The sequence below is a fragment of the Schistocerca cancellata genome, chromosome 1 (assembly GCF_023864275.1).
Source record: "Schistocerca cancellata isolate TAMUIC-IGC-003103 chromosome 1, iqSchCanc2.1, whole genome shotgun sequence".
NCBI classification, from domain to species: Eukaryota; Metazoa; Arthropoda; class Insecta; order Orthoptera; family Acrididae; genus Schistocerca; species Schistocerca cancellata.
The window spans coordinates 358,665,136-358,687,298 of NC_064626.1; the positions used below are offsets into that span (position 1 = coordinate 358,665,136).

General features: G+C 35.2%; 1 protein-coding gene across 1 annotated transcript in view; it reads right to left on the reverse strand.

Moving 5' to 3' along the window:
• Window positions 1-6,466: 6,466 nt before the first annotated feature.
• The window catches only part of LOC126174266 (mitochondrial folate transporter/carrier), a 65,311-nt gene continuing 49,614 nt past the window's right edge, over window positions 6,467-22,163 (reverse strand). The window contains exons 5-6 of the mRNA XM_049921021.1: window positions 21,757-21,902; window positions 6,467-9,019 (exon numbers count right to left, since the gene is read on the reverse strand). Coding sequence (XP_049776978.1) covers window positions 8,878-9,019; window positions 21,757-21,902 — 288 coding nt within the window. The 3' untranslated portion in view covers window positions 6,467-8,877. The remainder of the gene's footprint in view (window positions 9,020-21,756; window positions 21,903-22,163) is intronic.

Here is a 22,163-nt window from a genome sequence, read left to right on the forward strand (position 1 = left end):
CAGAATGAGAGGGGTTGTCAAATTTTAGAAAATCAAAAAGAGGTAGCCGTGTTTTAGAAAGTCACTGTTTGTAGAATACATGATGAATCCTGCAGGTGATTTTGTGCCTCCCATAGGATCATAATACACAAACACAAAATACATTCCATAATCCTACAACAGATTGAGGTCAATGATAGAAGCCTCTAGTTATGCATATCCCATTCTTGAAAATGAAGATGACTTACGTCTCTACACAACTGCTTGGAACACTTCATTGCTCCAGCAACCTTCGATAAACTGCTGCTGGTAGGGGAGAAAGTTCTTTTCTATGATCTATAATCATACAATTTCTCATTTCCAGTTGTCCCTATTATGTTGAGTGATTGGGATTGATTTTTTATCAATATCTACCAGTCTGACACTTGTGTAATCATGGAGGGAAAACCATATTACAATCTTCCACAGAAACAATTTCGGAAGACTGAATTTAGTACCTCAGCCGTCTGCCATTTTCCATTTCAGTGCAAGTATGATGACTTTTCATATGATCACAACTTCTTCAGATTTTTTCCTCTCATAAGTTAATAAAATTTTACTTTATAATTAACTGAATGCTTCTTGCATTGCTTGTTTTGACTTTGTTCATCTGGGTATCAACAAAGCTTTAACTTTGCTTAAAAATTTTACAAGTTCTCTTTGCTTTCTAACACAGCTACTGAACCACGGCAGGCCTTTGCCATCTCTCACAAACCTGCTAACCAAATACAGGTTTAACATTTATTGTGCAATGCTTTAAATTTTTATCCACTTGTGCTCCCCATCCTCAGCTCCAGAGATGATTTCTTGATGTTAACTGGCCAGATAGTTCACAATTATCTCCTGTCAGTCTTCAAGGAAAAATATCTTCCTGTCTTTCATAACATTTCTTTTGAAACCTGTAGTCACTGATGCTATGATAGTCGTATCATCAATTCCCTCCTCTACATTAACTTACTCAAAAAGTTAAAATCTTTTAGTTACAGTGTGGTTTGATATGTTGCCCTCGAGTCAGTTCTGTATTTATTCCAATCCCAATGTAGAATTTCACTGCTATCTATGTCCAGTTTAAGCTCACTTTCTGTTCCTAACATTATGTGGACATTATTATCTTTAATACACTAGATTAATTCTGGATCATTACCATGGGTCATTTGCAGTTTATTAATAATCACTGTAACATTTTCTCTTTCCAATCCACAGATAAGTTCTTTGAAAGTAACATGACTAGTCTTTTCCTCTTTATAAGTAACTTTAAAAAGAAAACAAACCTCTGAATGTCACACAAACTCTTTACCCAAGAACTGATTCCTTTGTATAGTGCAGGCTTGATCAATTAAGAAGGGCGCTACTATTCCCCACCCGAGGTAGAGGTTGAGAACTCTGCCTATTAAATTATAACAATCATCTGAACATCTGGTTTAGGACTTCTGGTAACCTTGAAAAGATGCTGCAAATTGTATCTCACACTTGCACCCAGTGTGCGACGTTTGCTGTCTTCACCAATTCAGCCAAATGTTTAAGGGAGCCTCAGAACCCAGGTGGTACATGTAATTCTTGCTGTCATGAGATAGAATCTGCAATCAGGTGTGTTCAATAAATGGTGGCATAGCTTCTTCCACATCTCTAACAAGACCTCCTGGCAAACTTAACAAGCGCACACAAGCCTCTTTCTTTGACCAGATCATTATTTCTCTATTTCCACTATCAGCCCTATTTTTTCTATCACTGTTTTGGACCTCCCAATAATCAACAAACCCACTTTTTGAGCACATCCAGACTTGATAGAAAATTGACCACTGGCTCTACAAATTGGCATCCCGTGCTCATTCAAAGGTGTTTATCACCTCTGGACAACACCTCATTTCTCTTGATAAGATGTAAGGGGACAATGATGCGGCCAGTACTTACATTTAGACCTTCTGCAATCTCACCACTGTCTGCTATTCAACACAGTTAGTGGAGAGAAACATTAGATTTTGTGCATCAGAAGACACAGTGACATCATCGGGGTTTACTGTTTTACCAGAGATGTCACAGCTTTCGCCACAGGTGCCTCAATGTCACTGAAGCAGTATGAAGCCAGTAAACCCTAACCAAGTCAACATCCATCTGTTTCTAGACAGCTGTCATTTCCCCTTGTGGTTTGTGTTTGCACACACCTCATTTCCTACAGTGCAAATCTATGTAATATAATATTATGAAAAAAAGTGCTACCAGGAGCACAGACAAATGAAAAATTACACAAGATTGCAACAACAAGAGATCAAACTATCTGAAAGGCACTGTACTACAAAACTCTAAACTACTAAAATAACAATCCAGGCAACATAGGGAAGAAAAACGGAAGTATCTCTGAAGTCATTTAGATGATACTCAGGGTGATACCACTGAAAACTAGGACAAAACCAAAAAGCGCAAGCAGCTATATGAGCATGGACTCACTGAGTGGAGCTGCACGTGTATTATAATTGGATGTCAATGTGTGTTTATAAACAACTTTTCTGTTACCAGTCACAGCTTTCTTTTATTCACATCTTCCGCGGCACCTATGGGAATATGATTCCCAATTTATACATAATATTTTCAATGTGTGAGGTTACTTGAAAATGGCATAGTACACAGAGCAATTTGCGCTTGAAAATGGGAATCATTTTCCGAAAAACATCACGTAAAAGACGAATAAAAGAAAATTGTGACTGGTAGCACAAGTTATTTACAAAAAAAAAACATTTTTTGCAGTCACAAGCTTTCACAAGACCATTTATAATGGACAAAACCACAATTAGATGCCAGATGGAATGTCAGTGATGAATAATTTCAATGACTGCTATTTGACCAACTGTGAGAAATGTGAGGGAATCATATAAACATTATTCACCAGATTTTTCAACAGTGTCCTTGATTCAGTGTCAGACATTTTGCTTTTTCTTGTGAACCAATGGTCTATAACAGTGGGATTTGTCTATTACACTACTGCATCAAAGTATCTGGTACTCCTATGTATTATAAAACTGACCACTAGGTGTCACAAGTGTCCACTACATGTCACAAGGGACAGACTCATCAGTATGATAAGGGGCAGGAAGTATTATGCTGTAATTAGAGAAGCAGTAACAACAGAAAGGGTCAGCCAGGAAATCTCAGTGATTTTGAACAGGAACTAATCACTGGATGTCACTTGAGTAACAAATCCATCGAGACCATTTGAATCCTTCTGAGGCTGCCCATGTCAACTGTTGGTGGGATGAGTTAATTAAGGATAATAAATAATAAGGTTGGGCAGTAAGTGCTCTGCTCTGCTACTGGCTGATGTTATGACGTCAGTGTGAAAGCAGGTGTTCATGAGCAGATGGCACCGCGTGCTCGCTTATGTCAAGTTTTTGCAAAATATTTTGTTTACGTCAGAATTTAGACGTCATCTGCTGTTCAGCAGCTAAAATGTTAAAGTTAAAATTGATGACTTATATTCTATCATAGCTTATACCTTGCACCTCGGTAAAATATCAGATCACAACTACACTGACACATACTTCAAATGCGAAACGTTTGCTCAAATAAACTGGAAACTATTAATTTAGTCACACTGAAATAAATTTACGTAAGAGCATAATTGGTGTAAGTTACAATTATGTAAATAAAAAGTTTACTTACCTATTCTCCTCTGCAGTGAAGCTGCCAAGCAATGTTGTAAATATGCGAAAACATTCGTAATATCAGTCTAGTAATGCATGAAAAAATTCAGATGTTTTCACAACATAATATCACAGGCAACAACAGTACATACGAGGGTTGGAACCTTAATAGTGGCAACTATTTATTTACAACTTGTACAAAATAGATGCGTGTTTCGAAGTTTTACTGACCTTCAAAGTAGTCACCAGCATTGCATTAACCTGTTGCCAGCAATGTGGAAGTCGTAGGATACTCTTAGCAGTGCCAGTTGTGTTGACAATTCGAGCGGCGTATTCTACTGCCCAATGAATCTGTAGCAGTTCTGACGCAAATGCTGTGAAGTGTTTCCTTTAGTTTAGAAATAGAGTTGAACTTACGCGGACTTAAGTCAAGCGAGTTCAATAGGTGGTATAGCACTTAGCAGCCCCATCAGTCAAACAAATCAGTAACAGCTTGCACTGTACGTGGTCAGGTACTGCAGAAAGGGTCGTCACTTCTGTCTCTAAGCTGGTCATAGGTTGTGTTCCAAGAATGAACACCACAGAGACAGAAGTGATGACACTTTCTGCAAGACCTGACCATCATTTTGCAGGACAATGCTCAAGCATATACAGTGCAAGCTGTTACTGATTTGTTTGACTGATGGGGCTGCTAAGTGCTACACCAGCTACTGAACTCGCCTGACTTAAGCCCCTGTGAGTTCAACTCAATTTCCAAACTGAAGGGAACACTTCACAGCATTTGCTTCAGAACTCTTACAAATTAATCGGGCAATAGACCATGACGCTCGAATTGTCAACACAACTGGCACTGCTAAGAGTATCCTACGACTTCCACATCACTGACAATGGGTTATAGACAATGCTGGTGACTACTTTAAAGGTCAGTAAAACAGTATCCATTTTGTACAAGCCGTAAATAAATAGTTGCCACTATTAAAGTTCCAACCCTTGTACAATAGTTCTGTCAAAAATGTACATACCTTCATACGCAACTTTTATATACAAAACAGACTACGTACTGAATTGATTATTGTGATGACATTTTTTTCTCCCTTTTTTCAATGATCTATCTCAAATGTGGTTACTCTCTCTTAAAAATGAAAGCCAGCACAAACAAATAAATGTGTGAGGCACAAGTTCTAATGACCTCTCTGTTTATATGGGGGAACCATTCACCATATGTTGCACACAACTTACTAATCATGCCCCTTTCTCTAGACAAATTGTCACTGTCATGAAGCTGAGGAAAAGTCAGCTCTGGCTTATTGTCACAAGCCATGTTTCTGAATGCGCAAGTAAATTTACCCTAGAAATCATGCACTACCAGCTGAGTGGTTTTTCTTCTGGAATTGACATTAGCTCTTCAGTAGGTGTGGCTAATGTTCTCTCTCACTACTTGCACGGATGAGCTGTACATCTGGCAAGGTACCGAAATCCCTCCACACTACAGTCTGAACCCACGGATGCTGAGGAACTCTCAATTTTCTGCAGTCACTTGTATCTCCTCAATTTCTGTCTACCCTTCAGCCATTGACAGTGCTTCAGACATATCAGGAATACTGCAGCTGAACATCACAGCAGTCACAAATGTTCCTTCTTCATCAGGTACAACAAAAGAAGCATTAGATAGAGGAATGTCGAAGGCATTGGCACTTAACAATAATTGCCTTATTCTGTTTTTTAGATATACGAGGGCAGGATGATCATAAAAATATCCCAGGCCCCTTACTAGAGGAAATGTTTTCAGACAGTCCTGACTCAGCCTGGCAATAAGTATATGTATCTAACATTGTACTCTCTTTAAGTCATTACACAGAACTAAAAGTGACCAAATACATTTCATTAATCCTCTCTGGAAATTAACAAATGTCCTGATGATCCAAAGCACATTTTTTGGGGTGTTTACACATTTTTTTCCCAACCTTTGTATGACCAGGCAATACCTGCCACAGATTTTCACTAACTGTTACCATACCTTCAGCAATGGTAATATGCATGCTTGATGTCTACAGTTCCAGTACTGCTGTCTAATGTGAGCTATTACACATACTTTCCACCTAACCCAATATGAATGTGGGATGCACTAAATTTGTGTGAATTTGCCAGCTTAAGTGAACATAGAGGTCTCCTAAAAATCTGTGTACATTGTACTTTGCTTCTCTTTGCAATAGAAAAACTTTTCATCTGAAATCCTACAACCCATAATTTGACAAACTGCCTGTTGGCTTCTGTCTTGTATTCTTCGGTCGACATTTGTTTGACGATTTTTCTGACATTTCGACCACGCTGGCTAGCATCAGAAAAATCGTCAAATGTCTGCCGAAGTAACCGAGACAGAAGCCAACAAGCAATTTGTCCACAAGTAGCCATGAAAGCCTCAACAATTTTAAGCTATTACTTCCTCAAATTTCTTCAGCCAGTTTAAGTGTCCAATTTAACTAGTGAGTAAATGCCACAAAGTTGAATAAAGTTAAGTCTGAAAACAAATTACATGCCTCTTAAAGGGAGCAGTTGTTTTTATCTACTACGCCTGCACTGCTGTCATCATACTGAATGAAATTCCTGTTTCACCAGTGCTGAAAATATTTTAGACCAGAATCTGGGTAGGTTACTATCAAGTTTTACATACCCAATGTTTGCATTCAGTTTGTATAATAGCAGTACATTCTTAAATAATGTACTAGTTTCCTGTGAAGTAATTTACAATACAGAAGTAAACTTGAAAATTTTACACCATGGACAACAGTAAAATTAAATAAATTACACACAAAATTAATACAACAATTTATTTGTGGAAACCTTTTGGACATTTGTAGGGTTTACATTTACTACATTAAGCACTACAGTTTAAAAATGATTCAAAAGGACTAGAAAAGTCAGTTAATACAACAATAATATTTAGACAAACAAGTACAAGGAGATGCTGGCAAGTTCTATATCATATCTCATGACAAATTTTACTCAGAAATGTGTTCTTCCCCAAACATTTATAATACTAAAAACCCAATTCTTGCTCAAATTTTAATAGCAAGACTAATTCCAACATAATGAACAAAATTTTGGGTAGACTACTCCCAAGGAATTTCTACAGTACACAAAGATACTTTACTCAAAAACAGAACACAATGTGAGCAGTTATATAAATGAGATTCCCAATACCAATGTTTCTTAACTACTATTCTATACTAACTGAACTACTGTACATATTACTGTTTGGCTACAGAATAAATTAAAAAAATATCCTGAACCATCACACTCAGTACCTTAAAATTACAATCAGCTAATATTTTAATAACACTCCACTTATATGGTATGCGCTACAGTATAATGAAAGTAAGAAGTGTTGTACTTATTTGTAAATTAAAGCACAACATAATCAATTCAGAAGATGAGGTGGGAGAGAAATTAACAATTTCTATTCAGATTCAAAAATTACTTCAGGTGCTTCTAAGATGCACATTTGGGAATCAGATGCAATGTGTGGAGCTCACCAAGGATTTCTCAAGTGTCAAATTATCAGTGCAGCTGATCAGCAGCATTGAGACTGCACTCACAGCACGACATTAACATGTCACTATAAGCCAAGGGCAATGTCAACCTAACTTTGTATAATCTGGGTTTATTACCATTGCCCATTTCCAGTTTTGGCACTTTGATTTATTGATTTTGCTGTATGAGCTTCACGACTCAGTATAACATGTTGGATAATATTGGTAAATTTTACAATTTCAATCCACCCCTACTGACTTAACTTTTATCCATGCTGGCTTTGACAGTCATTGCATTCAGATCTCCTCAAAAGTCATTGAGTATAAAAGGTGTTTTGGTATCACTTAAATTCAGTAATTTCAACTCTGCAATAGCTATAAAAAAAAAAAAACTGTGACATTGGCAACACTTCATAAAGGGTTTAGGTGACTTGAAATATTTGCAGTAAACAGCTTTGGAATATAAACAAACAACAGGTATGAATTTTTAAACTTTAACAATGTATTGAGTAATGTGGCCTCTGTACAGAGGCTCATTTCTCCAGTGATGCCAATCAGGGCTCAGGCAAACTATTGAGATATGTATTTTTAGAAGAGAGGTTCTTTTAAGAAAGAGTTGGATAGAATATTAGAGACCATGGTAACTATTTTGCATGGATTCTTACCTAATAATCAAACATTCAGAAGCCAGAATAATAAACAACACAGAATAAATATATATTTCTCATTGATGTAGGTAGACCAATTGAAAGGATGATAAATTTTACTCTTGTCACATCGAATTCAGCTTTCATTTCATATTGACTTAAAAAAGGTATTGTTCTTCAGTATTGGCTCAGTTCTGTCAGTATTAGTTTTAATAGTATGAAGAATTTGTGCATCTGAAGCAAACGTTTGAAACCACATTTATCAAACTGCAATTAGTCTCACTGCTATATTCTTTTCTGTGTATTTAATTCACTACGACACCTATGAAATTCCTGCCAAATGTCAAGGTTTTCTCTACTAAAATTGTTCTTCATGAAACTTGTAGCACCTACAGCCTTAACTCTTTTGCAGGATCTAATCAAGGAAATACACATGCACTGGCATCACGACATATAAACTGCCTTACACACGACATTATCGTGATATAGTCAGATACGCATTTTGACATTATTGTGATATAATCGGACTATACAGATTGTTTCTTATAAATTAGGTACTTGACAGCATCCCCTCTTAACAGTTCGTCATTACAGGAATCATGTCATTGTTTAATCAGAGAGATAAAATCTAAGTAATTCTCAGGCAGAATCTGGATTTAACAACAAAATGTTAGTAGTATTAATTACCTGAAACTAAATGACAAGAATGACATTTTGAAATTACAAAATTTTATTACTGTATTTGATCTCTGTGAAACAAATTCACACTGATCTCAACTTATTACAATGTACACAATCACAGCCATAGCAATATTAATCCATGTTATTAAAAACTCACATTACTAGATTTTATTAGTGTGTCCTATCAATCAAATTTACATTCTCAGTAGCCACTAAACTGCTTATTCATAGGATCTTTTCGTAAATTAAAGTGAACATTTTAAATGCTCCGTGGAACAACTTTTAAAGCTTAACAATTTCATAGTTTGTAGATTTCACTGCAAGGAATGTTGGTAACTCTTCTGGGTCATTCATTGTCTAATTTTCTTAAAGGCTGGTTGGTTCACGTCTGAAGCTTAGCAAGAAATACGACACATTCTCATATACAACGAAGGTGATCATTGTTGCTGGTGTTACACGAGTCAAGTTAACACTCAACCCTTTGTAAAAACCCCGTACACCCTCATACCTGAAATGGAACCCAGAAAAGATAACTATCAATGTTAAAATATAACAGTATTATCTATTCTGCAGAATAACCCAGAAGACTAACATCATAATGGCCAAATGCATAGATTTCATCACTATGACACAAAAATTTTTAAATTTGTATTTACATTAGCTCAAGTATTATCTCGAAATAATTTAAATACATGCAAAAATTAAAGGATGAACACTCACTAAATCCTACCTGCTGTTACTTATGCCATCCTCTCGATGGCTACAGTATGTTAAAATATCAGATGATAAATTCAGTATTCATCTAACACATACCACACCATGTCGCACTTGAGCAGCATATGACAAGCTTACTTTTTTTTGGTTCTTCCGATCCCCTATAAAGTGCGCAACCACAAACACACACACCCACACACACCCACTAGCTGGATTGGAGGCATCCTCTTGGTTGCTGATAAGATACTGTGTGAATTTCCTGAACACTGGGGGTTCTGCTGTACTTATTTCACATACTTACCAGACACACAGTACAGCTACAGTGTATTTTTTTACTAGACCCAGTGCTGTATTTTTTTTTTTTTTAAGTGTGACCATAAAATGTAGTCTTTCTACTGTCTCCAGATATCTAAGATATTTGCCATTGTTTTATTTTGATTAAGTAAAACAAGTATTTTAACTGAATATTAGGTACTGATGAGGGCCATGAAGTTATTTATGAAAGTAATAAAAACAATTCATTCTCCTTGACATCCTTTTTCAGGCAACACATTACACCATTAAGATGAAAAGGATCAAACCACAGAGTACTGCATGCACTCAACTTTAGAATGCTGCATTTGATTATCAACTGACTAAGCCAGCAACAATGTTGGGAACTAAAATCTTTTGTCCCCTCTTACTTCTAAATTTTCAATATTTTCCATTATAGTGATGTTTATGTCCTTGCAATATTTTCTGTCATTGTAAAGATGGCAGTGGAGTTCTTTCAGTGCAATTTATTTCTTTTCCAGTCTTTTTACAAACAGTTATGTTTATTCTTCTTTGGTCTGAAATTTTAATCTACCTTCGAAATTTAATGCTTGTTGAAACTATAAAATACACAATTTATTATTGATGAACTACAGTAACTTTCAACACTATCAGGATGACATTTACAAATTTTCCCGTCTTCCATACTTTTACTCTGTGTTTCCTCCTTTTTGTCTGCAAAGGTAAGGTTTTATAACCAGAAGAGATTCATTTCTTTCTAAACCATGACAGTTAGCAACTAGTACCACAGGCAAGTAAATGTTAACAACATGGTATTGTTACATTTTTGATTACTTTTTGATCGAGTGAATTAAACTACTGGAAACTGCATTTTCATGGGAAAACTGTGATAATCATATTCGTGTGTGTCAAGAACTGTGTGTTATGTACCATCTGAAGTATCATTATTGGTAACAGTACCGTGAACTAACTAAGCAGTGGGGACTGGTAAAGCAAGAGCAGAATGTACAGTAGGGAAGGCTCAATATAGCACACCACAAAACATACTTCATGATATTTATGGCACAATTTACAGTTTACTAATAATGTTGAATTACAGTATTGTCAAATAGTACGTGCAGTAGCTGTAGAGTGCAAAAAGCACATTTGTAATTGAAGTGAGGGTTAGTGTCAGCAATGTTCTGGAATGCTATGTACTTACAACCCCCCCCCCCCCCCTCAACAATTACAAATTTTCTCCGTGCACAAATCCCAGAGATTTAACAGCACAAGTCCAGAGAGCCATCTATGAATTTTAAATATATTATAAACCAATACGCTCAAAGCCGGCCCTTAATAGTTATGGATATTCTAACTAACACAAGTTAATTTTCTTTTTTTAACTATCCAATCACGATCATGAAGTGGGTAAGACAAGTTTATATTAATGCACATCATTTTCACAAGATTGTTTATATAGTTTTCCAATTTTCAAAATTTACTATGCCAACAATGTCATTGTAAAAGTGAACTACTATTACACCATGTATGAGTACCCCAAACACTAGCTGTTTCTTTTTTGGTTCACATTTTCAAACCATCCACACTGCTGTTCACTGTTCTGTATGTGTTTCCATTTGTAAAAAAAAATTAGAGGATGAACATTGAAGAACTAGCACCTGAGCTGTAACTATTTAGAAATAAATAGAAATGCAGATTTTCTATTTCATTTGTTTCATGAAAATGCAAACCTCTGATTAACAATGCCAACTGCGTCTGCTATTATTCTTGCCTTCTTTCATGGGTACATGACCATTGGCACTGATATAATCAAAGCACACTTTCTGAAAGAACAATATGTCAATATGGAAAAACTTTGTTCTGGCCACATCATACACCACAATGTGTGTATCTTCAGACAAGACCACACTATAAAGTCTTGTTACTGGTAATTGCCAGTGAAGTAAATAGTTGCCTGCCTATCATTCTACAGTTTATGGTTTCAAACCCAGATGAGCTCAGCAACTTAATGAAAAAATATTATGGAAGTAAGATCCTCATTCATTTTCTGATAACCCATGTTCATCATCATGGTTGATTACTTCACTCAACAAAATGACAAATGTAAAATGTGTTCATGTTAATAACACATACCATGATTTGTTGATATGGCTGTTTCCTTATGTGTGAAGTCTTTCAAAAACAAGGAAAATAAATAGTACCCTATGCTACAACGAAGCACTGACCATATGAAAGAAAGGAGTGCAGCTGCACCATTAGAAATGAAATTACTACACAAATAAAAACAAACCAAAAATTATACTTGGTATTGAAGAGCTTGTCAGAACTGCTGCATTATCTGGAAGTCTAAATGCTCTTAAGCAGCTTATATGTGAACTATAGGAAGGAAGGTGCAGCTCCTACAGTACGTGGAGTGGAATGATCAACTTAATTTTTGTTCCCCAAAGACGATATTCTTTTAGACTACTTAACTCGTCGTCTTCCATGATCACTGCCACCACATACATACATTTCTGAAGCAGTATTTTACACAGTTTTCACCCAAATATCAATTTTTTCTAGTATAACCTGTACCTTGACTCCACTTATGAGATGTAAAAATTCTATTTTTGCAAAAAATTTTAGAACACACCAACACCAAAGACAAGATACTGGAAAAATCTTTTCATTTAGAAAAGAGCATTTATTTTCCATCATCAGCACAGTTAGTTTATCTACTGCCAGTATGTTCTCTTATTGTTGTAATGAAAGTACTAGCTGCTTTACATAACATACAGCATTTTATGGACTTTTCAGAAATAAATAATATATAAAAATGACAATTGTGATATTCTAGGCATCAGTAAGCACTATTTATTACAATGAGGATATTATTTCCTGCATTGTCAAAAACAAGAAATAAAAAAATAAAATTTTATTACGGAGAACTTTAACAGCAAATATTCAGATATTACATATATATCACAATTAACAGGAATCTAAGTATGTTCTCCAAAACAATGTTTCTAAAGAAATAAAATGATATACTTCTATTTTAAGTACATAGAATTTTAAAACCAAAAAGTATTGCTTTTGAATGTTATATGTACAGATCCAGCTTGTTAAATTAACAAATCAAACTTACAATTCATGGACACATCATGAAACAATATTCTGCACACGAGATTCTCCAAATCATAAACAAAAATATTCGCCTTTACTCAATCCACGAGAAATTTTACTAGGAAATGTGCAGTTCAGTGAGGAATAGAAGCTACTCCCCCTCCACTACACACACACACACACACACACACACACACACACACACACACACACACAACTTTTTAGAAATGCACTGAGAGATCCATTTAAAATAACTGGTGAAATTACTTCAAACTATATACAAACCTTGAACCTGCAAGGTTTTTATTTACAAACAAAATTTTTTTCCTGATTCATAAATATTAACAAAGAAGTGGTATTTGACAACTAAGCAACAAAAGAAATTAATACCAAGCTAGGAATGGTTCAATACTATATAGTTACAACACGATGTGAAGGCACAACTCATTATAAACATGCATTAAATAATTTTATTTGCTTTATTTTTATAGATATGCACCATCCCCATACCTCCAAGCAACATGCATTCACAGAGAACATATGCAGGTCTGTAGAGAAATTTGTGTTATGTGACTTTATCACAATGTCACTATGAAGATAAGGTCTAATGAATTATTACCTACTGAAATTTCAGTCCCACTGCTAATGAAAATAGATCAGGGAGTTACTTGCTCACAGTTAATGTACACTGTTATTAGATTACAACTAATTAATACATAATGCTAAAAATGAGAAAAATAAGTAAATAATTACATATGTGCTTCCTGTACAAAGGAACTCAGGTCACAACAAAATTTAAAAAGTGTAAGTTTCTGATGCTATGAAGACAATTTGCACGACTATATAATGGGCCAGTTTATCTGTTGGCAGACTCAAGAGTTCCACCTTGTGACAAATAATCATAACTGAACTACACATTCTGATCATAATGCAAAACTTCATTATTATGAAACAATATAAAGTCACCTCTGGATTACGAAACCCGTACATTAGAACGTATGTTGTTCCAATTAAATACCTTAATGCAATTATTAGGAGCACAATGCAAGTGTAACAAAAATTCCTTCCTTTCGTGTGTTACCAGTAAACGTCCATATCAATTCAAACATCAGGAGAGATTTAACAACTGAAAAACCCAGACTCAAAAGAAAATGCTGAATACTTGTCCTGGGAACAAATGTTCCACCTCTTTTTAGGGTGATAAAAATAAGGACAAGGCAAATGGAAGCAGGCAGGAATGGGGGTTACTTACAAAGTCTTCCAGAATCCTGATGTCATGTATTGCATAAAAATTGGACTGTGTGTATTTTATTGATCAAAATCAACAACATCTTATGCACAGTTCTCATCTCCCATGAGAAACATCAAGATTGCACACATTTGTGTGTATTGATTTGAAGTTTTTCAATAATGATAATTTTATAAAACATTTGCTCCCTACACCTCTAACAATAACAGCAACAGTTAAAACTGAGGTTCTACAGTGATGATCAGATCAATAACCAATTGATATTCAGTTTTACTTTTGACAGTATACGTCTAAGGGCAACATACGTTCACTACTTTCAAATTTTAAATCCTACAAATGATTTTCATGTTTTGTATTTATTACATTTAACTTTAATCCCACTGTATGAAACATTTGCAGCAAGCTCCCAATTATCCAGTTTGCTGATTACCAATACGTATCTAGGGATTTTTGGTGGAAAGAAAGGTTTGTTTCATTAGAACAAATATTTTCATTATGAATACGCTATGATGCACGTGACTTTTTGTTATGCACCTCAAGGCACAGAAATGCCTTTACCTGGTAGAAGAACACACAGGGCAAAATTCATTTTACTATACCAATATCTGATTCTCCTTGAAATGAGATCCACTGTCAGAAAAAAGTTCATGAAAAACAGAAATGAAAAAAACTGTACAATTATTTCCCAGAAGTGAACAGAAAGCAAGTGGTACAAAATACACTGTTTCAAGTGCAATTTTGCAAAAAAATTCTTCAGTTTCCAGTGAAAATCATTTAAATGAAACAGTGAGCTTTCAAATAAATATGTCATGTTTTGCAAATATAATAAATAGCAGCTCCCAGCAAAATAATATATTTTGGATTATCCAATTTTTTGTTTATCTGTGCAGTGTCACATTCTTGCTAACCAGGCTAATTGAGAGAGTGCTGTAGTTTTCAGTTGACAAAAAGTTCAAAATAGCACTGTAAATAATGTTAATTTTATTACTCCGATTTCTAGCACTGTAGGAATGATATGGATGACCAGATTTTGTAATTAAGAACTTCTATTGCAAATGAAGACTAACTGTACATAACAACAAAAACCTCAGTCTTACGAAGAATATAGCAGAGCCTCGTGGGTTTTGGAAGGAATTTTATGCAACATACCTGTGAAAAATTGTACGCATGAAAAATAGCCAATGCATTATTACAACAATACAGAATACAAACTTCTCATTTTTATTGTAGTTTTAACAGTCTCTTAACAGATTGTTCAACACAAAAACTAAGAAAAAGAATGTAATAATATATCATGCAACAAAACAAGCTTGCAACCCTATTACAGTTAAGTAGGGTGACTTACGTTATTTAAACATATTTTGAATTTTTTCCTGTTTTTCTTTTTATATATAGAGATTTTTCTTTTTATTTCAATGTTTCAACAAAGCCAAACAAACAAAACAAAGTTGCAGCAGTGATATCAAGATCACTGACATCTACCTGCAGAAGTACTTTCAGTTCTTGCAATTTAACTCAAATTTTAATGTGCACAAATTTACAAGGTAACTACAGCATCAAAGTTTCATGCAATGAATAAAGTTATAATTTAATTAATGTGGTAGTTAACATGAGAAGCTGGTTTTGATTCAAAAAGTGATTACAAACATAATCAATGCATCAGTTTAAAGTACACATTTCTCAATATTCTCAATATCTAAGGCAACAGTATGGTCACAATTTTTCCTTCTCACATCTGCAATGTACCTTATGTGTTATATAATTACTTGTAATCAAGATCCACTTAGAAGAGTATTATCATACACCATCTTAGTTGCTGGAAAAATGATTACTTTACAATAATGAAGATGTACCAAAAATCTTGTGTTATTGACGGTTACTGGCAGCAAATGCAACAGATTACTTATAGTGGCACAGTTTTGTATCCACAAACTGACAAGAATTACAAAATTTGCTACAAATTACATCCCTGATTGATCCACATATACATACTACTACATAATACACCGTCACTTAATACACTGACTGTTGTAATAATCTCAAACTGTACTCTGTTGATGTGAGAAATCAAGTAGATTTTATAGTATGTGGGATATCATAAAAAGTAGAATACTAACAAAATGATAATCTATAATATTTTAATTATTCCATCCTGGATTTTTTATTGTTTGAAAACACAATCAGTCCCAACTGTGTTTGAAGATATTTTCTTCCAGCTGTTCATATATGCCCAATTTAGATTAATGCAATTCTACTGTTGTAGGTAACAATAATGAAGCACCTGTACAAGTTCAGTTTATGCTTATTCAGAAACCCTAGACAGTAGAAACATATATTGGTAATAGTGTAACAGAAAATTGTTGAGTCTAAGCTGACTGAACTCTCAGTACAATCAGCCACTCAGGATAGCTGGACAGCAGCCTTCCTACATATTGTCATGGTCTTAAATGCATAGGGAACTAGTGTCTTGCTTTCATTTAACAGCAATAAGAAAAGTCCCAAAAACAAAACACACACACACATACACACATACACACCTGCCTAACACAATAGGTCTTTGTGGCAGTGTTCCATGGAACTATGGGCAATTATCTCTAAGATGGAGGAATTTGACTATCACCTTTACAAATCTGTATAAGAATAAATACCTGAAGAATAAAACAAGTACAGTTCATTAAACAAAGCTAATGTATTTTGCAAAGTATGGAAAATACGAGGAGCAGTGTAAAATCATTTTTGTATCCATCTTCTGTTTGTTAGTTCCACAGTTAATGCTGCTCCACAACTTATTTGACAAATTATATTTAAATGTACACACTGCTACAGAGTGGAAAAATTCATTATGGCATGACAGAAATAGTTGTCTTTTTACTTAACAGAAGACATACAGGACAGGGTATCATCAGAAAATATAAACATGAAACTAGTTCACAGACATTTTGCATCAAGCAACAATTGAAGCTTTGTTGTTGTTATGTTACACATGTCACATACAAATAAAACCAATATAAAAATATGATGGGATTACACAATGTTGATACTGCAAGAATCTTTTTATTTCACCACTTCTGTCACAGCCTATTTGCCCGAACAACCACACAAACCGCGGTCCCCTAAGATGTAGTTTGTAAGAAACTTAACAAAATAGCAAAATATGTGTTGCATCAGTAAAAGTGATAACTACTTATTTCCCTTTTTGTTTTTACAAAACAATATCTCGATATACAGGCAGGCCTTCACTCCATAATGTACAGTCAAGTGATTAACTTTCTGTTCTTAGTTAAATATTTTATAATCACTCAGGGCTTCATTAGCAATTTGAATAATCAATATTCCATACACCACAAGGTAAGATCACCGACATGAGTAATAGCTCATGTGTGTTATCCAAGGAAAAAAGGAAGTAATTAATAATAATTAACAATTCCTCTTCTTGCAGCTAATGTTCTCAGGAGTGCTTCAGTCAGCAACTCTGCACTCTGACAAAGTAAAAGTCTAATTGACTTTTCTTACTGAAGCCGAGTTATTACTTAAGGTTAAGAAATCTTTAATAATTTAACTGACCCAAAAGAACACACATTTTCAGAATTATCAAATCACTTCATTCACAAAAGTAAAATATTTCCCCATTTTTGCTAGCTACCTTGTCACTATCACTGCTCTATTATTCAAGCAGCTTCTGTCATGCTCACAAAGCTAACTGGATGCCACTTATTTTTTTTATTAGAACAATTTGTGGTGCTCATGGAGAACTTCACCTGGGACCTATAAATCAGTGGACTAGAACCAATCACTTCACCACAGAGTTGTTTATTTCAATAACATTACTATATTTTTAATGTTCTGACAATCTGCAGAACAGCCTTTATTAGGTTTCAATTGGCTTTTCTGTGAACAGATTTAAGCTTGCAAAAATGCACCACATATACAGTTCGAACAAAGACATCACATTAATGGGTGATATTAAAGATGTCCAAACTTACTGCTGCGACAGAGTAGGATCATTTATAATGTACACAGGAATGGGCAGAATACTTGCTCCAAGTCATGTACGTCCGGCCTTCTTCACATGATTAGACAACTACTGAATAGCCCATGTGCATCCAACAGTAAGTACATCGAATCTCATGCATGCGGAACATGCTGCTGTCTTGCGCAGCATGCACCAGGTGACAACATGTGGGGGACTGCCGAATTTTAAGTGATACCCCCTTCTGGTGAAAGCTAGAGATGATCTGATCAGTGATTATCGAATGACCCCCATCAATTCTGCTGTCACTCGATAATTTTAAGTATAGGACTCCAATTTTTATTCAGTTGAAAGATACTGTCTTGGTTTACAAGGTTATCGGCAAGACTTATTTCCATCAATTCTTTGATTACTGAATCCCAAAAATTGGAAACTGAAGCTAAAATTTTTGTTCTATTATATTCCACTGGGTGTCCCATGAAAATTCAATGTTCTGTTACTACTGATTTTAATGGTTGCTGAAGTCAGGTGTATCTTTCGTGTTCTGTACAACACTCCGACAGTTTATCTCACCTGTTCTATTGAGGACACCATTAGACCCCCCCCCCCCCCCCCCTCTCTCTCTCTCTCTCTCTCTCTCTCTCTCTCTCTCTCTCTCTCTCTCTCTCTGGGTTCTGCAGATGAACTTCGACAAGAATCTTGCCGAATGCTGTTGAAATGTGTGCCACAACTGAGGTTCACCTCACCAGTCCAAAGAGCTGCTCCCTCCAGCCTCCAAGAAGATACTAGCATAGCCATACTGCCTGCAGATAGCAGTAATGCCGCAGTTCTTTTGACAAGGGAAGCCGCCAACAACAAGATGATGTATGGTCAGCTACATACCACAAAATCTGAAGTGACCCAATGAGCCATATATCAAAAAAAACTGCTACTCTTTGAACAAACAGATGGCATCATGTGGGGCACTTTATCCTCTGTGATGGCTAATCTTTTTATGGAAGACTTCGAGGAGTAAGCACTTTAGTCTACTTTTTTAAGCCCACAGTTTCTGGTGTTATGTAGATGATACTTTTGTTGTATGGCCTCATGTCAGACAAGAACTAGAGAAATTCTTTAGTCACTTAAACTCATTACATGAGAACATCAATGTTGCAATGGAGATTGAGAAAGATGGGACATTACACTGTAAGAATAATGGATCACTGGACCATTTCGAGAACAGGAAACACGCACGAACGTTGGTCTAAAACTCTAGGCATCTAGCTACCAACACCCCGTAAAAACTGCCAGTGTTCTTAGTACCATAATGGTCGGGCAAATGTAATATCAGATGACGAAAACCAGCATGCAGAACTGCAACACTGAGAAAGTTTTTAAAGGAGAATGTCTACATTTCACTCTAAATAAGGAAGTCCATGCATATCTATAGTAACAAGAAGCAATGCACTGGAGACACTGATGACTATAGACTGCATTCCTTCCATTTGCCAGAAACTTGTCTTCTAATTTTTTTTCTTAGAAAAAATAAAATCAAGATTATCTTCCATCCACCAGTGAAAAGCTTGGCCATGGTTGGATCAATTTAAGATGACTTAAAACTGAAAAAAGTAAGCATTTACAAAATTCTCTGCGAGTGTGGCACTGTACATATATGCTGAACAACACGAACTGTCCAGGAACACAAGACATACCATCATCAGCAACTGTTAAAATCAGCAGCAGCAGAATACTGCTTCGATGGGACACACAATGGAATACAATAAAACAAAAATTTTAGCTACAGGTTTCAGTTTTTGGGATTTAGTAATCATAGAACTAGTAGAAAAATGCCTTGCCAATAATCTTATAAATCATGACAATGGCTTTCAACTGATAAAAATTGGAATCTTATGATTAAAATTTCACAGCAGAATCAATGGAGTCATTCAGTACTCAATGATTAGATCACCTCACACTTCCACCATTGAGGGCAGCACACACACACACACACACACACACACACACACACACACACACACACACACACACACACACAACGCTGCTTCCTGCACATGTCGTCATGTGACACATGCGCCGGAAGATGCCAGCACATTTTGCATGAGAGAGTCAGCATAAATACCATGAATACACCTTGGCTCTTCAGTAGTTTTCTACTCACTTGAAGATGGCCGGATGGGATTTCGGGCTGAAATATTCTGGCAGAAAGTCGACGGGATTTGTCTGTACATCTCAAAATTATTAGAATAAATACCAGGAAATTTTCAAAAGTTACAGCAAATAAATTGATAAATTCAGCACACTTATCAAGTTCCAGTAAGAAATCTAACAACAGATCAAACCTGTTAGTTTTATGCTTTCAAATACTAAATTCTTGGAAGTCACTGAGAAGATACTTTTGAAGATGGATCTGTTTTAATAGCATTTCAAGCCAGTGTAATAGCATGGCTTTGCTTTGGTTGCCCTTTTCATTCATTCATTCATTTATGTATTATTTTTTCCTTTAACAATAATACTGGAGACCATCCGTCACCAGAAAAAACACTTCTAATATTTTGATTCACTCTTAAGTTCCATTCATTTGTATCATGTTTTTTATTTCACTTCTGATGCTTATGGCCACCCCACTGTGTGTTCACATTAACCTTTAAAAAGATTCTAAATTGAAAAATATCTATTACTGTGGGTCTGTTCTGCATTATGGCATTATGGAATAGCTAATGAAATGCATTGAAACATGAACAGAGTAAAGCAGAATATCTTATACTTTCTCCTTCTTCCGAATTAACTTCCAATTAAGAAGCAGTAGGTACACACTACAGTAGGTATACAATACAGTACAATGTTAATTTATTTTCCAACTGCCACAAATAGCAAGTACTTTTTACCATCAGAGATACCAGAAAGCTCTCCCTTTACAAACAGAATTATTCTGAGCCTTCAACAGCAAATTTACATTTTGTCATCTATGGAGGGTGTTAAGACAACTTTAACTCTTTATGCAATGTAAGTTAAGGGAGACTACAACTTAATATATTTCTTGTGGCTGTGAACAACAGTCCAATATCTAACAACATGAAATCAGTGGTATATCTCAACAAGTAGAAGGAAAACTTTTTAGTTTACAATCACAAAATAACTTGAGGAAAGTGCCATATTTTTGTCATTAGGCTGGTTTAAATTTACATATTAAACATGTAAAACAATTTAAGTACCATACGCTGTGTGCCAGTTTCAAAATTTTAACTAGGTGCACATTGTCCGATTATTCTCAAAAACTATGCAACTTGGTAATAATTTTCAGTCTTGCTCCCTCGTCTAACTTTTCAACGCAATTTTTAAACAGCAGTTAACACTTTTATTACAAAGGCAGAAATATAAAATCGATGTTATAGTGTCATGGAAAGCTTTATGTATTGCCCCAGAAATGGTTATGTCCATCTCTTATTGTAACTGTACGTTAAGAAGAATAAAAGTGGAAAAATATTTCTCGGTTATATTTCATAAAACTTCTTAAGTGGTGAACAGTGCACAATACAATAGAGCATCTCCTATGAAAGTACACACTGCAAAACATTTATATTGTCAAATACCACTTCAACACAACTTAGGTTTAACTCCTCTAAATACTTTCTGCAAGACAGAAATAGGTCAAGTATCTGTGGTATTGCAAAAATTTCAATGAATGCATAAATCACATACAATATGAAGTATAAAGGAACATGTTTACCACAGCAGTCCATCATCATACATCAGATTCATACTTCATAAAGTTAACATAACAATGGACAAAACAAAAATGTCTTTACAATAAAGTCTTTTAATCATTCAGCTATTTTCAGTAAATTTCTCATAAATTACAAATACCAAACATATATTAGGTGTCACATGTAAGAGATAAGGAATAAGCCCTTTATAAAACCCTCTAGCCCCTTCATACCTCCAAGTGCGGAGGATACAATCCCATGAGCCCTTGTAGTCGTGATGCTGATCCTGCAGCCTTGCACGAATTACTTGGTATGGATATGTTGCAGCAGCTGCTACCAACTTCGAAACTGCAGCAAATGTTAAATATTCACCAGTTCCCTGAAAATGGAGTTTGTAATATAACATCAGATGTAATAAAAAAAAATTTAAAAAAAGTGATTCGCTCTGCTACTAAATCTTTATATTTTTAAATGTTTTAGGTGAAGATCTGATGCTCTGCAAAAATAACATCACTGTAAAGGATGCTGTAGGGAAAAACTTTCGGCCGACAACATATTTCTTCCATAAAAATCCACAGTGATGTGTATATGCTTGCACAAAGTTCCAAAAACATAGAAGAAAGTGAACACAATCCTGTGT